General features: G+C 42.6%; 2 protein-coding genes across 2 annotated transcripts in view; both read left to right on the top strand.

Annotated features, from left to right (window-relative positions):
* The first annotated feature begins 42 nt into the window (after nt 1-42).
* On the top strand, nt 43-5,203 carry hacd2 (3-hydroxyacyl-CoA dehydratase 2). The gene is made up of 7 exons (XM_062456942.1): nt 43-448; nt 1,292-1,409; nt 1,985-2,003; nt 2,412-2,500; nt 3,104-3,225; nt 3,855-4,033; nt 4,269-5,203. Exons 1-7 carry the CDS (start codon nt 324-326, stop codon nt 4,349-4,351), a joined length of 735 nt encoding a protein of 244 aa, XP_062312926.1. The 5' UTR covers nt 43-323; the 3' UTR covers nt 4,352-5,203.
* Nucleotides 5,204-8,089: 2,886 nt separating this feature from the next.
* The window catches only part of adcy5 (adenylate cyclase 5), a 48,460-nt gene continuing 29,017 nt past the window's right edge, over nt 8,090-27,532 (top strand). Inside the window, 1 exon segment of the mRNA XM_062456944.1 lies at nt 8,090-10,292. Within this exon segment, the coding sequence (XP_062312928.1) occupies nt 9,369-10,292 (924 nt within the window). The 5' untranslated portion in view covers nt 8,090-9,368.

Consider the following 27,532-nt stretch of genomic DNA (forward strand, 5'->3'; position numbering starts at 1 on the left):
TTTGGAATGAAGTAACTGATGTGGAATAACAGTAGAAATCGATGGAATACGTGTTGACTCTTTTCTTGTATTATAGAGAGGGATACTATATTTTTTGATTATTTTATCTGCATCTTGTTACTTTTTTATTTTTTTTGCTACCTAACCTGTCAAGCGTTCTATGTCTTCCGATACGTTATGGTGATGTTGCAGTAGGGGGCGCGCGTTCTTGTAACCATACCCTGAATATTGTTTGCGGCCCTTGCCCTTTATGCCTTTCGTTTCCTGAGTCGGTGAACCGATTGCAATTGTCAGCACCAGGCATCGTCAAGTGGATTTCAGTCATGTCAGCACCTGCTATGGGGAGCACCAAAACAGCTCACAGTGATGTGAGCCAAAAGAAGAAGAGGGGGCCAGGTGCCCTGGCGACGGCGTATCTGGTTATTTATAACGTGGTTATGACAGCTGGGTATGTACATTTAATTCTGTACTTCCTGTTGTAGTCTATGCCGAGTAAGTAGCAAGCGTGATAATTCCGCATGGATTAGAAGGATGGATACAACTGGCACATACTCGCATCGAGACACGATTATTCGAACCGTATCTAGCATTTATGTACCATCTATTCCAGAGCAGAGGCCTACCAGAAAAGTAATCTAATAATAAACTCGTGTTGAGGAAAATACTTTTGCAGATGTCCCAAGCTAATAAAATAGCATATGCCGCCGCAGGCAAACAGTCCACTATTGTTAAAACCACCGTAATCGGAAAGTCATAAATTGTCAGACGGGTACTGTTGTAATGTTGCTCAAGTGCAAGAAGGAGAGGGCATGTATTCATCATCTACCATTAAGTGGCGATGTCGTCGTGAAAAGTTAAGCATTTGTCCCCCGATGAACGTATTATGTCCTATTAGCATGTCAATGACATGCAGACTTATCGCATATCTGTTTAATATATCATTGTACATATAACATTTTGCGTGTTTAAACAGTAATGTAATGGGTCAGATCATGTGGAATATGTTAACATTATTAAGGATTGAGCAACAGCCTCTATATGGCCAGATTGCACAAGTGGGGGTGCTATCCTAACCTGTTATATCACATTGTAGTTCTATTCCAACCAGTTAGATCACCCCCTCACCTTGGTTGGTGCTGGCAGGTGAAACTTTAGAACACATAACCTACGGTTGACTCAGCCTTTTATGTTATAGTAGGCTGTTTTACCAACAGCTTTGTACAACTAATATGTTGTACTGTGCCTTACTTTGCAGTGAAATTTAAAAGGTTTGAATGTGTATGTTATTTAGGTGGCTGGTGATAGCTGTGGGCCTGGTTCGTGCTTACTTGGCCAGAGGCAGCTACCATGGTCTATACTACTCCATAGAGAAGCCCCTAAAGTTCTTCCAGACTGGTGCTCTCCTGGAGGTGGGTGAAGGCAGTGTCTCCTTACAAATACTGTATTCTCCAAGCCATCCATAAGTAACCCAGGCTGCTATTTAGTGATGAGTAAGTGATACAAAAACACAGTTTTAATTCCGCTGTGACATGTCCGAGCCTCTTCAGCTTCCACCCCTGTGATATTCACACACACAAGTTCTGGGGCCCTTGTGTGGATTGAAAATCCAGTTCCAAATAGCACTTGAACTTGTGAGGACCAAGAAAATGTCCTCAGAAGTTAAAATGTACCTTAGTTTACTATTCTTGAGGGGACTTCTGATAAACATGCCCATACACACATGCACACACAAACTGTGCAAAAGTTACTTAGTGTTTCAGTGATTGCTTTTAGCCATATACTGTATTATCAAACATTGAACTTTGTATAATATAAGCTCTAAACATTGTGCTTACCAATTCTTATGAATCTATCTATATCTACATAAGCATGGACGTTTAAAAAAAAAAAAAAGGATTTCCAGGCCAGATACATTTGTTATTCTGTTTCTGTATCATGTAGCTTCTACATGTATCCCGAATGAATGTCCATTATTCTTTTTCAGGTATTGCACTGTGCTGTGGGTAAGTTCCTCTCCTGTCACCTTTTGGTCTTTTTCATCAGTAAACCAAGAATGTGGACCTACTGCATAGACTGCTGACCGTGGAGATGTAGGGTTGAGCAATTGTAGTTTAGGGAAGCTTGCCAGGTGGTGCTCATGTGCAAAGGAGATACTGTATATCTTTGGTGGTGTGATTCTGGGTTGAGAGTCCACTCCTCTTTATCTGAGATTTAAAGCTAAACCTGACCTTTCCCTCAGCGAGCTAACAGACTATGGTTGCCTGCTGTCGTTCAGCACACAGCACTGTGCTGCCACCTGCTGGGACCAACTCTACACACAGTCTTCATTGGTCTACTCTACTTAGTCACTGTGTCTTTTATGAAAACGACATTTTGTAATTATTTGATCATCTCATCTTTCTACCCTTAAGGCATTGTTCCGTCCTCAGTGGTTCTGACAGGATTCCAGGTGATGTCTCGAGTGTTCCTCACCTGGGCTGTGACTCACAGTGTCAGAGAGGTATGAATGCTATATTATTAATTTCAAATGAGTATTGATACAGTTCAATTTATTGGTCCTATCACTCCATTGAGCAACAGTTACTTTTCAAATAATGGATTATCTAATGCTGATGTGATTGGATCTTTCAGCTTTTTTTTTATTGTTAGGTTCAATATCAGTGTGGTTTTGATCCATTTTCATAATAAGTTATACACATAGACTGAAGAAGAGTATTGATCCCTAAACAATGCCCCTAGATGTTGTCTTCCATCCAAAAGAAAGACTGTCTTGCTGAGGCATCAAGGTCTGTAAGCCTGAAATAGCCACCATGCTTGAAACAAACATTATTAACACTGATGTACGCGTTGGAACAATGTGTGTGTGCATGTCTGATGATCGGTGTGTCTTTATGCCTTTGCATCTAGCCTATATTTACTCAACCAGAATGTGGGTTTTGCTTTTCTCTGCTGTGTGTCCGCTCATGTCTCTCTGGGGACTGATGTCTGGATGTCCTGAGATGCATGTTTTCTTGCAGCTGTAACCGATTCTGAATATGAAGTAGATAAGCCCTACTCAACTTCCCTTTTCACCATTTTTCTATCTCCCCCCCGTCCACCACAGGTCCAAAGTGAGGACAGTGTCCTGCTCTTTGTAGCGGCCTGGACCATTACAGAGATCATTCGCTACTCCTTCTACACATTCAGCCTGCTCAACCACCTGCCCTACCTCATCAAATGGGCAAGGTAAGGACCAGATTGGCTAAAACTGATGGTTATTTACAGTGCAGGTTTTCCCGTAAGAAGGAAGTCATATTTTTCACTCATCCCTCAGCTAAATTGGAACATCTTAACCGACAGAAAACAATTATACAAGAGAACTGATACTCATAGACATTACTGGCGGTGAAGGGTCAATGATGGAGTGTGGGAGTCGTGACGATTGTTGCATAGTCAAGTTTTTCCTCACAACCATGGCAACAGTCTTTAAGAGCCCCAGAGTCCATAGGGAAGGACTTTCTGTGTTTCCAGGTAGCAAATTATGATCTTCCTCCAATGTCAGCCAGGGCAAGGCATTGATGTGTTCCTCTTTTCACCTAATTCAGTAGCTTTTTTTACTTGTGATGTTTGACGTGGAGTGTGTTTGTGTGAAATTCTTGCCAGAATTAGCATCAAGGTGATGTTTCATGTTATCCAGCCTTAACCAGGGAAATACATTGCCTTTTAATGTGCTGATCTTTATTATAATTGTTCAGTTGGTATTGCACTACTCAGTTTAAACCCTTACCTTATTATAGAGCTATATTGAAAATATATGCGTCTAATAGCACATCCTTTTTTTATAGTTATTAATGTGCCTTATTCCCTCTATCCAGGTACACATTCTTCATTGTGCTGTACCCAATGGGTGTCACTGGGGAGCTGCTAACTATCTATGCAGCCCTGCCATATGTACAGAAGACTGGCATGTACTCTGTCACTCTGCCCAACAAGTACAACTTCTCCTTTGATTACCACACCTTCCTCATCCTCACCATGATCTCCTACATTCCACGTAAGTTGCACCGACTCCTCCCCTCTGCCCGCACATTAAGGTGTATCTGATGATGTGTTGAGTCATCTAGGTCACAGCAGCTATTCATACTGGCCATGTTGTAAACACTGCACACTGTGAAATAATGCTAGGCAATACCAATGTTCTCTTTACAAGTGCCTGCCTCACTTCCCAGTCATTGTGGTCATTGATACCGGAAGTGTGACTCCTTTCTTCTCCCTCCTCTCCTCTCTAGTGTTCCCACAGTTGTATTTCCACATGATGCGTCAGAGGAAGAAAGTCCTGGGGCATGTGGAGGACTACACCAAAGTGGAGTAAACCGAGCACATCACAGACTGGTCACAGGAGAAAAGAGGAATGAAGAGAAGATAACCTTTCAGAAACCTGCTTGGCCTACTAAACATGTCTGCTTGTTGATAAACCAAGCTTAACTCTGTTTTCAGATTCAGAAGTGCGATGTGAGGACTATGATGTAATCTAACAATGTTTTTATGGTTTATCAATTGGTTGTTGATGAGTTGTTGCCTGAGATCCGGTTTTCAAGTGCATATACTACAATTTGAACAGCTTGGTGGTTTCTTTATGAGCAAAGGCACTTACCCACTGTTCTATAAGAACGCTCACTCAAAATTGTACTGAATCGAATACAGTTGCATCGGCCCCTCTTTAAGAGGCGAGCTGAATGGTCCTGGCAAGGACTCTTGATCATACTGTTTAAATTAAATGCAAAGATACATACTGTCCTGTTCTCTAGTGGCACTGTAGGAGACTTACTCTAAAACAACCCCCTGGTCTGCACATTGTTGTAATTGTCCTTTGTTTGGATACAGTTCCAAGACAGTTGGAAAAGAAGAAGAGTTTGATTTAAGTTATTTAACTAATTTAGTTCTGCAGCTTATTTGTCACATGTAGGTTTGGATCACATTCCCTGTTTGGTATAATAAAGCTTTTTCATTCTGTGTTTGTTTAGTTTCTGTTTTTGAATTATACCTGGAGAACTGCAGTAACTGGGTGTTTGATAGGAGTTTGAAAGGTTACCATGTCCTATCAAGATTAGTAATGCTTTTTATGTTGAGTGAACTTTGTCAACCAGTTTGTACTGAATTTACATTGACCAGGGTTCGTGCTATATTCGTGTCCTTGCTTTTAATAAATGTTAACTTAAGGTTGGTTACGTTTCTTAGTTTATCTGTACCTGTTCAGGCTAGACGTGCTGTTGATGAATAGTTGTAGAGTTGCTGAATAGATTGAGTTGTGCAGTTGAAAGCTTCTCCATATTCCTTCTTGTCTGTTTGGTCTGATAAAACTCATTGAAATGATCTTCAATAACGCTAAAGGCTATACTGAAATCTTCTCTGTGACCTTAGTGCAAGATGCTACATTTTACAGTACCTTGGAAATTTCACAAGCCATCGCCATTTTTCTGTATTTATTCACACTTTGTGTTAAACTATAGTTGTCAGAATATACCGTGACAAAAAGCTTACATACTGTACACACTGGATCCAATTGGATTAGAGTGCTTGTAGTCATGCATTCCCAATGAGCCAAATCTAATAATCCAGAGAAAGAAGGGAGCTGGTGCACATGTGTGATGCCTGGCTGTGCATGGTATTACCCTTATCTGCTTTGGTACTGGAAATAACATTATGATAGATGTTTTATGTTGTTATGACATGTTGACTCCCAAACTGAATATTTTATTGATTTGGATTAAGCCAACAAAAGTAAAACCAGAAACAGCATAAGCCCATTTCTGTGTTTATTTTTTTTCATGTTTTACTGATGGTTCACTATTCTAGTTCTGTCATCTTTCATGAGTGGTGTTGGTTCTGTTTTTGGAGGGCTTGGTCAGTGGTGTGAGCTGAGACTAGTTTACCTGCAGTGCTGCTTTGTGGTGTACAACCACTACTGGGGACTACTGACTCCGAAATTGAATCCCAGTATTATTATTATCCCTACAGTAAAGGGAGTCGTCCCTAAGAATACCTCACACTTTGCAACTTAATTAAAAGTCCTGTGGATCTGATATACGTATACCAAAGCTATTCTCCAAAACTCACTTTCAAACCTTATGGTTGCAGAGATCCCTTTACAATGATCAAGTTTAGCTAACAGCACAACAACCCACCACCTTTAATAGTGAAATCTTACTATTGCTTGTTTGAAGACATTTTGACAGCATGGTTATGAAATTATTAGGTATGTCTGTGAAAGAGAGGTATGCAACTCTTGCGAAATTGCATGTCAGAGGAAATAATCTGAATAATTTGCCCAGAGTAATTATAATTGGGCACATTGTAAAGAGAACAGCATGCCACATGACTGCATTCTCCTAGTTCTACTAACTACTGTGAGGTTTTTGATACAAATGTTTTGCATGGAACAGGAAAACTTTGTATAAGTATGATGCGTTATATGAATATATATTTACAATAAACTCAATATGGTAAGCAAGCTGATATTTCAGAGGTTGTTTTACATAATCCATAAGGAAATATTGAAAAGGTTGTTGGAAAACGAAGTGAATGTTATCTGTATGTGTTATGTTTGTTTAAAAGTAGTATCTCTGCTGAACAAATTCCCTGACCACTCACATGATGGCAGTAGTGTTCTAGGCTACTTCAGAAAAACAGTATGAGTGTCCTTTATAACAAACTGAATTATGAAAGTGTTTCTTTTAGGGACATTCACAATATCGGTATTAGTAAAACTTCTCCCCAGTTGGGTTATGTTTCAGGCCAGCTCAGAAGGCTTTATGTGATGGATAAAACATTTCTCTAAACACTTCAAATGTGTCCTCTGGAGACATAAATCCTGTAATTTATCAACAATCCTTTTGGCCATTTTTCTTATCTTAGGCAAAAGCTCTTCCTAACCATTTTCTTCCCCTGTAAATGAGCAACGGATACATTAGGCTAGAGTGTGCATTATTCCACTTACACTGTAAGCAGGATTCAAACCAGGGCTTTTGCATTAAGCAGAAACACTTGTTCAGCTAAAGTAAAGGATCAGGAGATAATACATAAAATACATTCATGGTTTTCAAAATATAATCTATGTGTGCACATGCATACAAACATGGTGTGATAAGTATACCGGTCACATGCACTGTGTTCAGGCCTCTCTATTTACACTTGTTTAGATCTCTTACATATACAACACTGTGCTTGAATAGCATTATTCTGGTGCTATAATGATCATGTTTCAACTTTTGCATAATCTCAATGATTCCATTATACTTATTCAGAGCATGTTATGTCCCAAGCAAGAGAAACAGTGAGAAGAAAGGGATTGCTGTGTATAAAAATCTACACAAGAACACTTAGCTAGAACATGTATCTGACACAGTAACATCATTGTTTCTCCTAATTTGTAATTCATGCAATCTGTTCATATCCTTTAATAAAAAGGAAGAGTAGATCAGATGAAGCCTTTATGAGGTCTGTGTCCTCTTTCTCCATAAAAAGCGGATAGCTTACATGTGATCCTTTCAGTGGAAGGAAACTGCAAGATGGCAATAGGACAATGAAAAAACACTTTTCACTATTTTAATAAATGTAACTTGTTTCATTAAATAAGTGTATTTTCTAACTAATTAGGGCAAATCAAAGTTCCATAAGAGAGGGAGATTGAAAGGGACATTATTTAAAAACTATAGGCTATGGAGTGTTATGTGATAGAATGAAAGGTTACTGGACTGTGTATGTGTTCAAAGAATTATATCATGACTCACTGTACACAATAGGCCAATGCAGTTAGTTTGTTCTTAAAATAATTGCTTCATGCCTCCCAATGATGGCTCCACAACTATCGATAAACATTAGATGAGGAGGCTAGTTGTCTACAGAACGTTAAGTGTTAAACGTTAGTGCTCAGATCCAGCTGTGATCACAGACCCGCCCATTCATCCAGTCAGGTTTGAACTGACACCGGCAAAAGCCAATAATAATCCTGTATGTGAAAGTCATATTCTCGCTTTTCCAATAGAAATTGGCAAAAGGCGGACTCTAGGAATCACACTTGGTTGAATGGCAATCCAACGGAGACCGTAAATAGCCGATGATGCTCACTTGATCAATACAACGCGTGATTCTCTATCCTTGCCTTATGGGATTTCGTGCAAAAGAAGATATCTAGTCAGTCGGATAGAACGCTTGGATTCTTCGACGTTGTGCAAATAGGGTGGCCATTTGCACCGACATCATTGAAAATGTGTCCTGAATGAATATGGATCCAAATTGGATTGAGTCATCGGGGATCTCGAGTGCTGATCTGCAGCTGTTCAATGTTGCGGCAGGTTATTAATTCTTGTAGAGTTGGCATAAATTCTATACTAATAGAGTAGCTAAAGAATACAGTCGTTTTTTATTGTGCGCGGCTTGGAGACCAGGAGCATTGGAGTGCTTTCCTATAGTCTGTACCATCCATCGGTCAATGAGGGAAGTGATTGATTTAGCCTAAATGTGAGGATATAACCATCGACAAGCCTGGAACCAGTAGCGCAGGTGCATGACCATAATCCTATTGGTTGAAGAACAAATGTAGACAGCACCATGGAATTGTACCCCATATACTCAGATTGGTGTAGGTTTTACTTTTCTAAAATATCTATTTCACAGGGTAAAAGAAAATATTTAGGGAGATATAACGGATTTGCAACGTAATATGGGGCTCAAGTTGCGTAATTATTTCATTTAATGAAAAATAACTAGAGGCATTCTCCGTTTGTATGGCAGTTAGGCCTAATAATATTGTCAGAAGTCCACCTGAAAATATGCATTGTACACAAGATGGTTTTGTTGTTGCTGGTGAGTCCCAGGTTAGCCTACTTTTTCTCCTTGTTCAATTGTTTTGATCCTAGGAAGAATTCTTCAACCGGCCATGAAATTGTTTTGACTTTTTGGACACAGTAGGCTACGCGTTGATAAAACGTAGGCCTATGACAAACATTTTTGATAAAATGTGTTGTTCGGGCCGTACATAAATTATTGTCCTGAACATTTTATACATTCGATCGTTTTGAATAACTTAGGCCTATATAGGTCTTAAGTGTGCGCTATTCCACAATGGCTTTGATTTGAACTTTCGGATTCGGAACCCCCAATGAACTTTTACAAAATCCTAATTGAGAGCTGCAAGAACCTTGCTGAAGTGTATTCCTTTGAAGTTTGGTAGAAATTTCATTAAGAGTAGGCCTATAGCCTACTGTGTATTCTCAATTTTATTGGGCAGAACTTTAAGCCCAGAGTTGGAATTTAGGAAGTTTTATTTTATAAAAGGACTCGTTGATGTCGAGTAATTTTTCTATTAATTGCGTCTGAAATAGGCTATAATGTCCAGATCAAACAGTGTAAGCCCCCCTGGAGTCGGTGCGCCTGGAGTAAGGGGAGGGACTGAGCACAGATCAGCTTGGGGCGAGTGTGAGTCTATTGCCAACGGATGCCCATACTCGGCCAGATCGCCGAGCAAAAAGCTCACCCGGTCGAACAGCAGATGGAAAGAGGAGGATGATTATGATCGACAAGCAGGACGTGCCACAACAACTGTTAGCAGGGTCAGTTTTAGGTCTAGGTCTGCGTGGCAAGAGCATGGGGAGGGGAGCCGTAACAACAATCGTTCATCCCCAAAGCACGCTGATGGTGAAGTGAGAGCCAAATCGGTGGAACTGGGTCTGGAGGACCGGAGATCGAAGCCCAAGTCCGAGGAGGAGCTTATGCCCGAAGTTCACTTTTCCATGGTTGCGTGCTGCAGCAGCGTGATGCAGATTTTTAAATCCAAGAAATTCCAATCGGAGAAATTGGAAAGGCTTTACCAGCGTTACTTTTTCCGACTTAATCAGAGCAGTTTGACCATGCTTATGGCCGTGTTGGTGCTCGTGTGCGCGGTCATGCTGGGATTTCATTGCGCCGGGGGGATATGCAGCGTAATTTACGTGGTGGTCTTTGCCATTGCCATCCTTCTCATCCTCATACTGATGGTCGTCTGCAATAGGAACGGGTTTCATCAGGACCACATGTGGATCGTCTGCTATGTGGTTATACTGGTCGTGCTAGTGGTGCAGGTGATTGGGGTTCTACTGGTGCAGCCGCGAAGTGCCTCTGAGGGAATCTGGTGGACAGTGTTCTTTATCCATGTCATCTACACGTTGCTCCCGGTCCGGATGCGAGCTGCAGTTATCACTGGAGTTATACTGTCCGCCATCCATGTGGCCGTGTCTTGGACGCTAAACGGGGTGGATAACTTCATATGGAAACAGGTAAAGTAGGTTCGTCACTTGGAAGAGAGTGCAGTTGTAGGCTATGGTCTCTACCAGCCACATAGAATTAAAGTTAAAATGTCAATAGGTTTAAAGTATTTCATGCTGTTTTAAAAATGACAATACACCGTAGCTTATGAACACCTGATAAATCAAAACGTCTGGTCACAAAATCCAGAGAAATAGATCGACAGGTTTCTATAGCCTGCTCTTAAAAGTTAATATTGTCTTTTCAACAAGACAATATTAACTTTTAAGACGCGCTATAGGCTAATGTTAACTTTGAAGTACACTTTACTGAATTATCATATTTATAGTTTATGCCTATGCATATTAAAGATGCCGATGTTGTTCTTTGGCTTTCACCGGGATGCCTGCACCTTCTTGTTGCCACGGAAACTGTCAAGATTGACTATTGCTCCGCACGCTTTTCTTTGAGAACAATTAGCAGAAGTTAGGCAAATCGCAAGTGAATGCAATAGGCGATCAGACGTTTTCCTTAATAGCCTAGGTGTGTGCTCGAGCTTTTCACGAAAAACACAATGCCGAACTTCACAGTGCACAACGCTCTGATTCTCACACAACAATTTGGACATGGCGCTTTCTCTCCCCGTTTTCATAGATTTGTTTGGCTACTTAGATCAGTGTGTTAACCAGTCCCAGTGCAGCTAATAAACTGCCTAAAGAATGGCCTCATCCAGAAAAAAACTTACTTGTAAGTAAGTATCCACTGAGTGGAAACAGTGCATCAGCCAATCCACCATTGAAGTTAAGGGGCTTGTAAATGAATCATTTGGCAGCCAAAAAAAAGGAGAAAGAATCCAAACAAATCGTTCCCATAGGCTTGTTGGCATATAGTGTACAAAACATTCTAATCATGGCATTTCTGCGTTTAAAAGTTTGACTACTGTACTACTATGAGCTTTACCTTTTGCTATAGACATGCGACCCAGCATCTAATTGTATTTTCTGTGAAAATAATGTCTGTTTGAAAGTAGTGTGTGGGAAAGAGCTCCTGTATTTGTTTCTCTTTCCTCACAATCCTGTTGTTTTTAGCCTATCAGATCTTCCCTGTTTACAGAGGTTCCAGCAGGTTTCCAGAGTTGAACACCATGTTTATATGAGATCCCATGAAGATGCTTGTTTAAAAATGCTCCCAGGAATAAGCAAGTACACAGCTTGAAAAGACAACTTCTAAATCTATATAATAATATGCTGTTAACCGCCTTGAAGAAATCTGAAATAATTGAAAGTTTCCAGTACAGCTGGAACATGAAATGGATGGAGGATTCCCATCTCATGCTTAGTGAAGGGATTATTTCTGATAAGAGGCATAGGCTCCAGAGATGGATATGTCCAAACTACACTGACCAAGGCCCTCATATAAAGAGAACTGGTTAAAACCCCTAGGTTCCTCCTTGCTAATTTTCAGTTAATGCAAAGCCCACTGTAAGTCTACCTCACAATTAGTCCGTCTTTGGTCTGCAGTTTCACGTTTTTCTTGCACAATTTTTCACTTTCACGTACCTCTTTTTACCTCTTCTTTAACTTTTTATCAGAGAGGAGCAGGTTAGGTGGTCAGTCCATTCTGGCACGACTCCAGCTGTAACAAGGTTTGCAGCCTCTATAATTAAATTGCCCTGCGCTGTAACGTGCCGACTCGCCGGAATTCAAAACAGATGTCCTCCCCTTTTTTCCCCTCTTACTCCAACTCTCCCGAGACAGACCTGCTTTTAATTTGCCTTTGAGACATAACCCCCATGGAAGCATTTAGCTATCACTTCAAATCCAAAATAAGTTCACTCTAGAACACAGGCCTGAAACTTGCCCAGGAGGAAATACAAATGAGAACATGCTGCTGATTTCAGATTTTAGGAAATAAAAGAGGTTGAAGCACCTCTTGCCCTTTTTCTTTCATTCTGATGTCGCCAGCATTGTGTCTTGTAGCCTTGTTTGGTGTAGTGATTTTACTTTGACCCGGTGCATGGTCAGGTGTGTGTGAGCATCTGAGGAAAGTTGATAGGTATAGGGAGGTGTTTTCTAAGTCACCAGACACCAGAGCACCTAACTGCATCGTGCAACCACTTTTGTGTCCTCTGGGAGCGCAGACCCTGCGCAGTTCTCCCTGTATCTTAGCAACAGAATCCATATTTCACAACACCATCCACAGCCTCTTAGAGCTTCCCTCCTAAGAATACCTCTGTTTGCTTTTCATCTCCAACCCCTTCCTGAATCTCCAGCCTTCCTTGTAAAAACTCAGTATAGATAATTGGGACAGAACTTCATGGCACCATCTTGGGCCGATGTTCCTTCCATTTCCATACTTTCACCCCGATGGCCCCACTGAGTCATTTTTCTGTTATCCGATGCATTCTACGGCCAATCAGGAAACTGTGGGCCTTAATGCTGTGGTCAAGATCTCTTTCGAGACCCAATGGGATGGGGTAGGTTGTATAGATAGATAATGTTTAGATATAACTTATTTTCTGACATCCCATGACAATTTTGGTTGAGTATGAAGGGGTCTCTTGAATCACACTTGCTTACAATCATTTCCTAGTATCATATTATGTGAGAGGTGTGATGAGAAGAACGAGATGTGTTCAAATAAAGATGCTGGATTTAGGTCAGTTGTAGAGACGTTGGATAAACCAATGTCTAGAGCAGGTTGTATTCGGCCGCATGACACCCTAACCAAAATATAACCACAATACAAACTTCTGTGTCCGCTGGGAGAGGTGTCATCAAGGTTTGGATCTCCATCACTTGACAGAACCCAAGGACATCCTCCAATGCAGTGTTGTCTTAATTAGGATGGGGTTTAGGTGAAATGGGAGGTGTGGACTGATGCTTAGCCAAGACTTCAATGTTTAAACTAAGATTTTTGGTTTGTTTTAATGATAACTAACCATAAGAGCTTAGTCTTGACATCATCCTCTGCACGTAAACAAGAGGTATACAATGGTAATATGTACTGTTTATTTAAGTTAGCCTCATGGCAAGATAGTTTCTCTGTAAGAACATCACTGTAACAGATACATAAACAAGTATTTGCTCTTTCTAATTACACTGAAGAACATTGAAATGATATTCAGCTAGTCTAGAGACAAACCACCTGCCACTCTAGATTCCATTTGTCTCATCATCTCTGACAGTGTCCGTGAGATTAGAATGTTCTTTTCTCCAGAAACGGACAAGAAATATAGCTGTTTCATCGTTTGTTTAAAGATGAAATATAAAGGTATTTCCCCCTCTTTTTGTTTAACAGTAGATTGTCAGTCTCTATAATAACCCAGAAAGGCCACAGACAAGTGCTATACAGAGCTCTAGAAGCTTGGCTCTGTGCCTCAGTATTGGACAGTGAATGGACCAAGGCCAATATCCCAGCGTTCTGTCTCATTTGTATGGTTAATGGTCATAGATAATCGGCCATGGTGTTTCATATTGCACATTCATATTGCGCTGCATGGTCAGGATCCTTTTAGACAACAGGGTGCTTGTGCAGTTAGTATTGTAGAGTCCGACCACCACTGTTGGACAGTTGTTTTTTTTTATCATCAGCCTCTGTGTAGAAAATGTCAGATTGATCCATTAAGGGAAACACACAAGTAAAACATTAGTGTTATCTTTCAGGACTGTGATTTGAAGCTTAGCCCTGACCAGCAGAGTAGCCGTTGATTATTTGAGGAACTGTCACGGAAAGACTAACTGGGAAGCTAATCTCAACAGCTGATGCTGCCGTTTCAGACATCAGTTCTCAACCTTCAGTTCCAGTACTACAACGTCACTGGAAGTGTGTGGAGTCACAGAGGGCCAGGTTTTTCTGTGTCCAGCCCTGGGGGTTTGCCTGAGGCTAGGCCTGTAGGGGTGAGGAGGTGTGAGAGGGGAGAGAGGAGCAACAGGATCTCATCTTACCAGGGCTGTATTTTCCTTAAAACTCAAGCTTTTGTGTCATCATTGGAATTGTTCCAGTCTTCTAATGAGACCTAATGAATGTTGAGTCAAAAATGACCAGCCAGTTAGAACGAAAGTAAAACAATATGAAGGCAGTCTCTTACCATAATGGGATGGAAATGACTTGCTGACGATTTTGTGTCTTTGTTCGATAGATCAGCCCATTCAAATCAGCAAATGGTTTTTGCATGAAGAACAATGCCAATCAGCGTGACTGTGGTGTGGTGTGGTGTATGGGATATAGACCCAGGGCCAGGCTTTGTGAGATTGCTTGAAAGCAAGCAGAGGGTTTCTGTTCTGCATCATGCTGTTCTGCAAATGAATGATCGTCATTGAAAACAGCCTGGCCTAGCCTAGCTGTGCCTGGCTTTGTCTGGACACAACCTTAGGATGAACCCTACAGTTTGCCCCGCTCACACCCTCTGTGTTTACAGTGTAGCTGCCTGTTGGGCCGAGAGTAATACGTTTTTCTCTCTCTTCGCTCTTCAGGCAAATAATGCTTTTACCCCTCTTATGATGGCTTAAGCAGAATTTTTAAAAATACATTTCACTATGAAACTCTTGTTTCTTTTGAATTCTTTCTCAGAAGCTCAGTATAAAATTGACTGGATGAGATAGTGCTTATGTTGAATACTTGAAAACCTAATATGCTGAATATATCCTTTTATTCTGTACCAATGACCCTGAGCCTAGGATTCCCGCAGAGTTCATCCCACAAAGCTGCATAGCTTAACGCTCAGCCAGAGGAGCCTGTCCACCTTGCTCTGTGTTAATTTGGTGTCAGTGCTAACGGTTCACGTTGTTTAATACCAAGGGCATTCATGCTTAGATGACCTGTCACTCCTCTGCATTGCTTGGTTCAGTGGTGGACCTGCCTTGGTCAGTATCCCTGTAGGCTTTGATAGATGGGGCATGTTTTTGCAGTGATGTAGACCGGTTAATTTATTACTTGCCGTCGTGGGCATAATGATGTGCCATATTTGCTGCCTGGCAGCATTGTCTTAACTTGTACCTCTTGCCATTGTCTTAATTAATTAAAGAATTAATGAGAATATGCACTGTATGAAGGAAGAATATTGTCTAGGTGATCAACATGCATTTTTCCAACTTTTAACGTACAGGGTTGTATCATCAGAGTGAAGAAACTTGCATTCTTCACTGGAGTGTTTTGCTCAGCTCTGGGCAATTTCCACTGATGTAAAAGATGTCACCCCCACAGAAAACCCTTTCCCACACAACAGACGCTCTGGTTTAGCAATCCACTGTGAAATAAAATGCCCCTAATTTTTTTTTACAAATTTAAAAAAGAATCTTTAAACTGTGCCAATGCCTAATGCACATTCGTTTCACCTGTTACCGTAGACCCTTTGAAATAGCACCTCTTGGTGCTGGGTGACCCTCTAGATGACATTTGATGTGAAGCTTCAGATTTATTATCTGATGGACTTCTCTGTGCCATGTCACTGTCAGGGGGAGTCCAGTGTAGCTGCCCTGGAGGGTGGAGTCCAGTGTAGCTGCCCTGTCAGGGGGAGTCCAGTGTAGCTGCCCTGGAGGGTGGAGTCCAGTGTAGCTGCCCTGGAGGGTGGAGTCCAGTGTAGCTGCCCTGGAGGGTGGAGTCCAGTGTAGCTGCCCTGTCAGGGGGAGTCCAGTGTAGCTGCCCTGGAGGGTGGAGTCCAGTGTAGCTGGCCTGTCAGGTGGAGTCCAGTGTAGCTGCCCTGGAGGGTGGAGTCCAGTGTAGCTGCCCTGTCAGGGGGAGTCCAGTGTAGCTGCCCTGGAGGGTGGAGTCCAGTGTAGCTGCCCTGTCAGGGGGAGTCCAGTGTAGCTGCCCTGGAGGGTGGAGTCCAGTGTAGCTGCCCTGGAGGGTGGAGTCCAGTGTAGCTGCCCTGGAGGGTGGAGTCCAGTGTAGCTGGCCTGTCAGGTGGAGTCCAGTGTAGCTGCCCTGGAGGGTGGAGTCCAGTGTAGCTGCCCTGGAGGGTGGAGTCCAGTATAGCTGCCCTGTCAGGGGTAGTCCAGTGTAGCTGCCCTGGGAGTGGAGGGTGGAGAGGGGGAGATGTCTTTCCTAATCCCTCCCTCTTTCTCATTGGTGTGTTTGATTGACAGTTACACATCTGAGTTTATAGTGCTTTAGAAACCTAGCAGTGCATGTTCATAATAGCCTCTGCTGTTCCCAGCTCATACAGTATAGGACAGAGTGAAGTTTCTATACATTTTCTTGCCATTGTATTCATTCTGTACTGCCCTTTGTGTTATTTCTGTGTTTGTGCGTGGGAAGGCCAACCAAACTTGGAGGAAAATTGTTATATTTGCATAAACCACCCTGGCCATTCCAAGCTCACTAAACATTAGGAGATGGATGGCACTAAGTTAAACCTGTGGGTAAAAAATGTTCTTTGTTTCCATGTTGAGAACAGTTAGAACTATGGAAGATGTTGATCCAGTGGATCGAAATGGATCCCATCTGTCTTATTTGGTAGGGAAATTCTTCTCATAGTTAAACATGTATCTTCTGCCAAGAGCCACAGTTTAAAGTCAGTTTAAAGACACAGACTTGTTACCATGTTATTAATCAACCTGCCACTGATGACTATTGTTCATATGAGTTATGCACTGCGATGTATATTATCCTAATACGTGCTAGTATTAGAGTAGTGTGATGGCTTTTTCTTGTGATTTGATCCCTAAAAAATGTCAAAGTGTTTTATTTGTCATGTGGGCAGTATGACATTCTGAACAAAGAAATTCGTAGGACATGGCAGTACAGCAGTAGGCATATAAAAATAGTAGTAGGCCTACATTTGTTTGACATTAACATTGCCCCCTGTTTAATTGTGTATATTAACATCTCACGTTTACATCATAGTTCTAAAGTGGAGGTTTAAACAGCAAGTGCGCTCAAGTACAAAAGGCAATCTACTGTATACTAGAATATCAGATATGGGACTCCCTCAACTGCACAATTCTGACTTTTCTCCTTGCTTTGGACTGTCAGTTATTCCAAAAGTCTATTTGTAGCTGCTAACACGCTAATAATGCTCTGTATAGCTCAGCCCTGGTTGGCTGGCTAGGCTATTGCAAACTGTTGACAGCTTTGCATCTCATATCCTTCCTAGACCTCCTCTGGTAATGTCAGGCATAGGCAGTTTCCTCAGGTTTTCTCGAAGCTTCTTGTTAAGACAGGAATGAATGAATGGGAGGTATAATAGAAGCAATGTCCAATAAGCTTCGTCCTTATCATATCTGATTCTGCTGTATCTCATGGCAACACAGGATATGTGAGGACATATTGTGAAGGTGACCTGGTTGGTCAGGGTCTAATAAGGCTGGACACACTGTTCTACAGCTTTTCTCTATGTCTCTGTACATCCCTCTATCAGCTCTTGAGATTGGAGTATATAGCTGTTAAAGTTATGTTTTCACAGCGCCCCTGTGGCTCATCGGATAGAACACATACCACAAGGGCTGAGACTTGCCCTCATTCTCCCCTACATTTCCTGTCTATTCATCATCTCTGTTCAGGCAAAGGCAACAACAAAAAAGGGCCAAAAAATATATCTTTAAAAGGAGTAATCTTCCTCTCTCTCCATCTATCCATCCACTTAAGTAACAACTTGACTCTGACAGATGGGGATGTTCTGGACAACCATACTGTTACATATGCTCTCCGGGCTCTGGGGGTTTGTCTTTCCTCTCTGTTTCTTTCCCTATTCATTTTTCCTTCGCTTTCTTTTCCTCATTTTATTATTCCTTTCCCTGTCCTTTTCCCTCGTATCTTTCCTTACTTCTTTCCTCTGCTTTTCATTGCCCTTTTTCTTCCCTTTTCCCTCTTTGCTCCTTTTCCTTCCAACCTCCCCCCTTCCTCCCTGTATTCTCTCCTCTCCATAGGCATCTCTGCATACAACACAGTCTCAGACGCTGTGCGGTACCCAGGCAGCCAGACACAAACACTGATTTTTTCCCACAGTCTCAAAGGGACTGTGGGGATACACAGGGAACTGTATGCTACTATTCTGGTCAAAAGTCAGTAAGAGGACTAACCAGGAGGGGTTGGTGTAAGCAACATGGTAGGACATTGTACCTGGAGCATATGAAGTTACTGAAAGCAGCATTGTGCTTAGTCCTATCCTGATACTACATATCAGTGCCTGGGGAATAAGGGATTCGAGTAGGTTTCTGGCAGACCACTAGTGGCCCCAAAGGTCGTGAGCATGGTCTACATTTGTATTTCTGACCAATTCTTAACATTAACTAAACGTTTATGTCTGTCAGTGGAATGCGGGCATAGTTCAGCTGAGAATAGCTTGGTTGATACAAACACACTTTAGCATTACTGGCAGGGAGACTTGTTTTTCAGTGTGTGCTCGGTGAACGTGGTTCTTAGTCATGTTGAATTTTGCAGAGTGTGTCCCTCTTCGCTGCTCATACACATGTTTTCCTGCTCCGATCTCATTTGCTGCCTCCATAATGGATAAGCTGGGCAGGTGTAGCGAGGTCAACAGCAGATCGCTGTACTGTACTGTATGTATCTGAGCTACAGCAGCTGGAGCTGGCAGCAAGACTCAGGCCTCTTGGACTGAATCTCATACAGAAGGCAACACTGGCTTGCATAAAACAAGCATCGAACCAGGGAAACGATAGCCCAGCTGTCTTCCTGCCTGCCTGTTGATGTCTGATGTAACAATATATTTCAGCAGACAATGTTATTGGTTTAGTTGATAATAGCAGGGGCATGAATTCACCCGAGGAAGGTGTTTTGGTGACTGTCCAGGTAGTGAAAACATGAGCATTTGATTTGAGGACAATCTCTGCTAAACCATCGCTGTTGATATGAATAACTGTGGTCATTTATGCTGAAATGTTTTTTTTTTTTTTCAGATATTTTACTGTCATAAAATCATAATCAAATGACCTTTTACTATAATTTCGGGAGGCAACATGGCTGACACAACCATGCCAGAATATGATGCATGGATGCCACTTAGAGGTAGGTGTCTCTCTCCCAAGACATTGTGAAGGTCATCGACAATAGACCGTTCAAATTTGAGGGGTTTGTTCAAAATATATTGTAACACCCCTATCATGACAATATGCATTATAGTTTCCTGTTATAACCCAGTTCCCTAAAACCTGTAGCTGTGTAGCCACAGGGTAGGTATATTGCTTGTAAACTGTAGGAGGTTCGACACCTAATGTTTGTTTGCCTGTTATGCTTAACTATTCAGTGGACAGACAAGAGGGCCATAAAGGTTAGTGTTAGAGACAACCAACAGAGCAAACAGAGGTACACCGCATAGTAGCAGAACACTCAGATATGTTTGTCCGGAGATGATGCTCTGGCTGTCAAAGAGGATCTGTTCTTTGTCTGCTTCCTGTCCATGTAGAATCTCAACATAGGTCTATGGTAGATGTAGTTTTACCTTGGGAAAACTACATTGGGAGCTGGTTATGAAAAGCTTGTACTGTACGCTAAAATGAAGCTAGTCACACGTCCTGACGGACACCATTCATCGTAGCAATTGTCACGATGTCCTCGATATAGAAAGGATCCTGGCCAGTTGTAATTCAATCTGAACTGACAGATCCTGCGCTCCCTCAGTAAAATGCAAAGCGCTTAAGTATCATTCGGTTGTGGCTGAAGAGAGCAAAGTTCTCACTTAGATCTCACTTCGGTGATGCTTTCCATATGTGTTTTGACTGTGGCTCGAGTTAAGAAAACACTGTGTTTGATAAGACACAGTGTGTCAGTCCTGACATCCTTATATGGAGCTCTTTCACTACTTAACATGAGATCCTGGAGGGAGTCGAGCAGCTAGCTATCGCAGTAGGGCAGCATGCACAGGCAGCATGGCAGAGGTTGATAACGGCAGCATACTTAGTCCTCCATAATGGAGCTCACCAACGTTACACACACATGCTGTGGACACACGGCAATAACCTCCACGGGGCCTGTTCAGCCTGAGAACCAGCGTGGACCAGACTACTCATGAGGGAGGGATGTGACTCCGTGCAGGATTTGGTAATGGGAAGGAAACATGGGCTCGGTGGGACAGCTCTGGCAGCCAGTCCCAGTTAGCCCTCTCCCCAACCCTGTCTCCCTTGCCCCGTTGCACCCACCCCTGTCCCCCAAGGGCCTGGCTCTTTCCATTGTCCCTCTGCCAACAGTGAAAAGTTTTGCAACTTCTCGTAATTCAAGAAAGCAACCAGTGTGAGTGAGTGGTTTGAGTTGGGCTACAGTGTGTGTTTATAATTAGTTTCAACAACCACATGGTAGTGTTAAAGTAAATGGCTTTGTGTGTGCCGACGCTGGGTGACTGGGCTTCGTAAATCTGCTTTATTGATATTTTCAGCATATGTTTATGGCCCAGCCAAGGCCAGATTTCCACTCATTTAAAACACTAACCCTGGTACACGGGTTCTTGTAAAGTTTGTACCGTGCTGTACAAATTGCAGCAGCAAAGGGATGTAACTCAAACTATGATGTGTTGGCATTTTCACATCAAATCCTCCAGTCACAAACATAAATCGATGTGATGACAGGCAGCTGGCGATGCATGAACGCTCTCTCTCTCTCTTTAAATCCGAATGAGAAATCCCCCCGTGTTTGGGCTCAGCATCAGCCGCGATAACTGAGGTTCACATTAGCAGCTTTGGTACTCCGCCTCAGTGTCGAGGGCTCCAAACACCAGGGAGGAAACAATGCTGCTCACTGTCCACTCTCTTGTCCCACTGCTAGACCCATTAACCATCAAGAGGTGAATCATGTGAATCGTGGCGAAGACATCGAACAATTAATGTGGCTACAAATAGATAAACACCATCCATCTCCCACTCAGCTCGAGCTGTTGCCATGTAAACACTAATCTGGCTTCTTGCCTCGCTCTCAGTGTTCACAGCTAACATGTCAGAACTGACACAACAGAGCTGGTCTGGTGGTCAAATGAGAACTGTTGGTGTTCTCATTTAGGGTGTGGTTGGCTTTTTTGTTGTTGGATGAAATTCAAGGGTGTTCTAATAATGGATATGTTGTAAGTCATGGAGATCGCACATTAAATGTGTTCAAGCTCTCTTGCTAACTGTGTTTATCATTGGTTGGATAGCTGCAGTATCAACCCAGATAGTCTATGTAAAGTGCATGTTTGTGAATGACTTCCATGCAGGTGAGCACAGAGGCTACACGCGATATACCTTCCCCATGTAAATGAAATGTGGCCAAACATGTAAAACGATGAGTGATATACTTGTTTGAAAACAATATCTGACAGTGAATAAAAACCGGTCTGTATCAATGCTCTCAGCGTGAGCATATTATTTTTCTCAAACTAAACTGGGCTAATCTATATAGGTTTAAATATAGAATGTGTACGTCTGCCTGGTGTACTGTCCCGTTTTTAAATTTGTGTGTGGGGGATTAGGCCTTAGAAATTAAATATCTCATCCATGACTAAGTGTATTGTTGTTTACAGTGTTGTCATTTAATGAATGCACACACACTGTCATGCAGGCACACATGTTATGGGGGTTGGTAATTAGGCATCATAGCTCATCTCTCTAGCTAAAGTGAATTGGTGGTGCATTGTGGTTGGCTGGCGGAGCGTGGCTGGCGGAGCGTGGCTGTGGTGTTTGATCTCTTAGAGCCTGACCGGTCTCTGGCTTTCTGCTCAGTGTACCGTACCTGGCTGTGGGACAGCTCCTGGAGACCCAAACACGGTAGCAGCGGCACATCTAGCCTGCATTAGCAGGACGTGGAGCAGATCCTAAGGCTGGCCTGTGTTGTCTGTCTGTGTACGTGGATCTAAGGGGCTGATATACAGGCCAGAAGAGACACCGTGTTTTTTTTTTGGTACAGCATTCAAAGTATTCCCACATCCCCGAACACAGTGGAACATAGAAGGTAGATGGGGACATCCATATTTATTCCCTTTTCGTCCATGTTAGGTATTCCTGGTATGTCAACAGTTAGGTGATTTCTCGATACCTCCCCTGCTTATTCTTTCTTTCTCTCTCTGTTTTTATTGTTTGTTTTCTCTCTTTTTTACTACTGGGAGGGATACATTGGCTGAGATGCCTGCTTATATTCTTAAGGGGACCATTTTTCAACCCTGTATACTGTATGTGTGGTGTATATAATATAGTTGTTGGAATCTTAAACTCTCCAACCTCTCAACTGTTTCATCTGAATCGCCAGGAAATGCACGGACAGTATGCATATTTCATTTATTCTGAGTTGGTACAGCCGCTGTCTTGATAGGGTAAACAGAGTGAGACTTTTCCAGCTCTATATCAGTCTAGACTCATACGATTAAATAAGCCTATATCAATACTATATTATGAGAAGATTTGTCCTCTGTTCATGAGATTATGGTCTAACTAGCCTTAGGGACGTTTATGTTTTTATCTAGCTGTGCATTTCAAAAGTATAATACAATCTCTAATTGTACACTGCCAATTGACATGGGGGGGGGGGGGGGGGGGGGGAATTATGTATGCTCTCAGGAGTACTAAAATTAGGCAAATGGAGATAAAACATTAGTTCTCTTTCCTCTTGGGCTATATATAAAATCACTAATCTGAGCTATTGTTTTCATGCATAACGTTTGTGCATTTTGTAGGAAAAACATTGTTCACATACTTTCACGTACTTTTTCATGCATACTTGCTCTCCAACGTATTCTCACACCTTAACACACACAATTCTTTTGGGATGAAAGCTAAATACAAGCAAACTGAAATAAAGCCAAATGAGTCACGAAAGTACCTTCTCACTGTGTTGCATAACAGCGCATCTTCCGCAACATGTCTGTCGTTTGTTGCGTTCGCACACTGCGAGTACACAGTGGCTGCGTTTTCCAACGTGACAGAACACAGGAGACTAGAATAGTTTCTGCGACACTGATTCCTTCGACGTGCCGAGTGGCATAGGCAAGAAGAACAAACACGTCGGCTACAGCCACCACCCACTGTGGAGAATCAAGAGCGGACACTCAGGAAAAGTGTGGTTTGAATAATGTGAACAAAGTTGTCAGTATTTGCAGTGCAGAACAGCGAAACAGCCCGTCTTTGCTGCTGCATCTTGGGAGATTGTGCTCGTTAACGAGCCACCAAGCGCCTGTAAGCAACAGGGCAAAGAGTCTAATTCAATTATGAGACTGCTAGCCACCAAGGAGCCAATCCCGAGCGGCCAATATAACTTCATCCCGCCATGCTCGAACAGTGGCCTAAAACAGAGCTGTGGCTCCAAATGAGCTCATTTATATAATCTCCAATTGATTGTGATGGTTTCTCTCTCTGACCACATCCACAGATTGCAGGCTGACAAGCTTCTACCCATTTTCAAAGGTGGCAGCGTTGGCATCGTAATGTTGTTCAGTGGTGGCTTCGAAATGTTTCGCTGTTAATTGAAAAGCTTTTATCTAGATTACTGGTAAATGTGGGGCCGCAAAGCCAGGGTTGATCAGGCACCTTCAAGGTCAGGGCACTTTGAGTCTGCAGCTGCTGAACGCACACACTAAAATCAGCCCCTTTTGACCTGCTAAGTGCTCTTGGTCAAGTAGGGCTATCATAACAGAGCGCAGCGGGTCTGGCTCCCTCTCCTTTTCCAACATCATAACCCTATTAATCAGTTGCTTTAGTCCATATCTCCTATCATGCTCTTTGGCAAGACTCTTCTAATGGGAGGTTTAATGGAAGGAGAGCCTTAGGTCCTCAGCTTCCATTAAACATGTAAAAACTCAACTTGACGTTGCTTTTGTTCAAGGGGTGTGTTGACCCATTGGATAGTTATTTGTTGACGACCGTCTTGTCCGTTCCGTGTACGTGTTCATGTGTACTGCCTCTCCTGGATGGCCTGCTCTGCTTCCGTTGCCATGGGAGGAATTGATAGATGATTATGGATGTTTGAAGACCATGTTTGTGCATGTTGCATGAAGGCGGCGGCCTGGCGTTCTTTCCTGCTGGGGCTGGGTTTGGAGCCGCTGGGGCTGAAGCAGGCTGCAGGAGCCCTTTGGCCCAGTGTTACATAAGCAGAGCCCAGCAGAGGCTCACAGGATTGCCGCCATGCGCCACGGAGCACAGCTCCACTTAATGACATCAGGCACAGGGAACACACAGACTCCTATTGACCAGTCCCGAGCCTCCTCTCTCCCTCCCTCCCTGCCACTCCACACACACACAACAAACACGACAGCAATCTATTCGAGCTATAACGTGATCACATGTTGGGACTGGACTAGCATCCCTTGGTGATCTGAGGCCAGGCTAGCTATTATGAATAAGATCTCCATTTTTTATAGGCTCTATGGACACTTATAGTCCTTAACGGGAGGTTCTTTTTTCCCTTAAGAGTTCTGAGGTGCCATCAAAAGTCACAGGTGCTGTCTTGAGCCTTCAAGAAAAGGCTCAAGACGCACTTGTTCCGGGAGTACAACAGTACTTAGGAATGGTTCGCTTGACCCGATGTTAGTTTCCTCAAGGATCACAATGACTCTTGCTTAGAGACTTGTTGCTCTTGTGGTTAGTGGTAACTGACTTAAATTTTTGTACTCGCTGTGATATATTGTTTTATTATTGTTGCTTGCTTTTTTTCCACAGGTACACTTGCACTTATAGCAGCTCATGTTGTTTAATTGTAACTTGTTTAACTACATGCTCTTATGGTTCTTCCCTTTGGCACTTATTTTGGTTGTTCACAATGTGTGCTTCATGTTTTGGCTACTCGCAATGTTTTGTGGCTATCTCGTTGTTATGATCAGTGACCTATGCACTTTGTAAAGCTCTCTCTTGGAAGTCGCTTTGGATAAAAGCGTCTGCTAAATGAATAAATGTAAATGTAAATGTAAATGCTGTAAAAAACAAGAAGGTCCTTACTTGACCCTGTCAGCCGCATTTTTCTGAAGAATGAGTCGCTTGAAAGCACTGTGCTTGTTTACCTCACAAAGCTGGTCAGCCTTCAGTTTAGTGTGAAAGAGATTACCATATCCCTATGGCCTCTGCCCTCCACCAACCAGGAAATGATTGCTCATTTGAATGGACTAATTACTACAAGTGCAGTGACACTCATCAGGGCTTGGAGAAATGTCCGCATTAGTAATTGGGGATTGTGTCTCCTTAGCAACACATTGATTCCGAGCCCTTTCCCTCTCTCCAACTGTGGTTATTGTGATCTGTAGTTTGATATGTGGGCTGTGAGAGGGGGGGGACATCAAGCACACCCTGTAACTATTGCCTGTTCAAGTGATGAAAAGTAATGCTGTAGGAAAGAGATCTGTTTCTTGTAAAAAGTGAGCCGATCTTTCCTTTAGTTGTTTCAGAAGTGTAAAGAGGCTGCGTGTTGGCAGTTAGTGTCAACTATGACACCATGGCAGTTGGCGGAAAACGGTGATTTGTGTGGCAGGTTGATCCTGGACTGGACTTGGATCAGCCCTGGTGCAGAGCCTTGCACTCCTACTGCGTGACAGGCGAGGCGAGTGAGAGGGAAAGCAGGGATACAGATTGGGGCTGGGGGGAGTCACATGATTACAGCTGTGCTCCCTGTACGATCTGGAATTGCTGGAGTGAGTGAAAGGAAGGGTCGCAAGGGAAACATGAGGAAAGTAGACAATGGAACAAGAAGTGCCATTCGTGTCGCTTTTTTTGGCGGGGTCTCTCCTGAGAGCTATACTTTCATCACTGGTGGAGCGGTCGAAGACACCTGCACACTTTTGAGTGCCCTAGCAAACTAAAGTACTGTGTCCTCCTTTAGGCTGCATCATTGCAATTTAAATTCACCTCTATCTCAGACAAGCTCTATGACAGGCGGGGTGAACAGGGTCATGCTAAGTCTTGGACACTCATGATGATTCAATCACTATGTAACACAGAGGACCCTGAGACTGTGTGCGTTTGTGTGTTTGCGTTGGTTAGGTTTTCTGCCAAAAGGGTATCCTAGAGAAATTGTCCCTTTTCATGTTTAGGTTTTTGTCAAAGTGTGCATAGCTGTATTTTCAGAAGTACATTTGTTTTTTATTATGAGTACAATGAAATGTACTCATAATGTGAGGAAATTGGATTTGAGTGCTGGCTGTTGACTTCAAAGGGCCCCTGAGAGCCCTTTTGCCCCATGCCATAGTGTTTGAAATGAGGCTATATTTAGAGTGACTTTCAGTATTTCTCTCTCTCTTTGTATTTTGAAGTGAGAGATGAAAAAATATTCTTGTCTGATGGTGGCCCCACCTTTCTTCTTCAAAGGTATGATTCAGACATTGACCTTTCAGGCCCAACAGGCCCCATCACATCTGTATTGGAAATCTCCCTGTGTCCTGAGATGGACAGTTCGATTGAACATTTAATTTAACAGTCAACCAAAAGACTGTACTCCCACTTTCCCCTGCCCCCATCTCCAGACCTTCATCCTCTCTGGTTTCGCCCTACCGTCTGGAACAGGTCACATGAAGATGTGTTTGTGGAACACAAGATGGAATTGTAACTGAGTTCCTGTTGGAGAGGTGTGGCACGGATATAATTGGGAACAGCAGTGCTTTGTATTGTCTGATGTAATATGTTTGTGTGTGTGTGTGTGCGCATTTAAGACATTTAGTGTTGTTTTGCCTTCTTGGCATTATGGTGCCAATGGATTCAATTCAATACAAAAAGGCTTTTAGCTTTTCTTGTTCCTCCAGCTGGTTTGAATGTAAGGCATGTCAAACCTCAAACTCTGGGAGGAAAGCCTTCTTTACATTTTTACATTTACATTTAGTCATTTAGCAGACGCTCTTATCTTGAAGTGCCTTGCCCAAGGACACAACGTCATTTTGGCACGGCCGGGAATCGAACTGGCAACCTTCTGATTACTAGCCCGCTTCCCTAACCGCTCAGCCACCTGACTCCCTCCCTTCTTGTTTGCATCGGCTTGCAAAATCTTCTAAAGAACAAAATTAACCACTGCATTTTTCCTGTATATAGTACACAGTTTGATTAAAATTGAATTAGTATACAGGATGAAGAAATGTTCTGGAGAGGTCCTTACAGATATGATTTAGTGAAGGGTTGGTCTTGGAGCGTGCCAAATACCATAATCCGAATAGAAAAAATCAGTCAGTGACATTTTTTATGTCATCAAAAATAAATAAAATGACATACAGCGTGTAAATAGTATGGTATCTGGATGTGAGCTAAAATCATGAAAGTGAAACTACTGATGGACAGCATTGGTGCTTGGCTGGTGCTTGTAGTGCTACCTCTCTAGTGACACAGGGCCCGGGGTGAAAGGTCTGGAACATTTCAGTCCAAGGCCATGCAGCACCACGGTGCCGAGC

The sequence above is a fragment of the Osmerus eperlanus genome, chromosome 3 (assembly GCF_963692335.1).
Source record: "Osmerus eperlanus chromosome 3, fOsmEpe2.1, whole genome shotgun sequence".
Classification (NCBI taxonomy): domain Eukaryota; kingdom Metazoa; phylum Chordata; class Actinopteri; order Osmeriformes; family Osmeridae; genus Osmerus; species Osmerus eperlanus.

Coding starts and splice junctions, on each gene's coding strand:
- hacd2 (XM_062456942.1), top strand. CDS start 324: ATGTCAGCACCTGCTATGGGGAGCACCAAAACAGCTCACAGTGATGTG. Junction 449..1,291: donor AACGTGGTTATGACAGCTGG/GTATGTACATTT, acceptor TATGTTATTTAG/GTGGCTGGTGATAGCTGTGG. Junction 3,226..3,854: donor TACCTCATCAAATGGGCAAG/GTAAGGACCAGA, acceptor CCCTCTATCCAG/GTACACATTCTTCATTGTGC.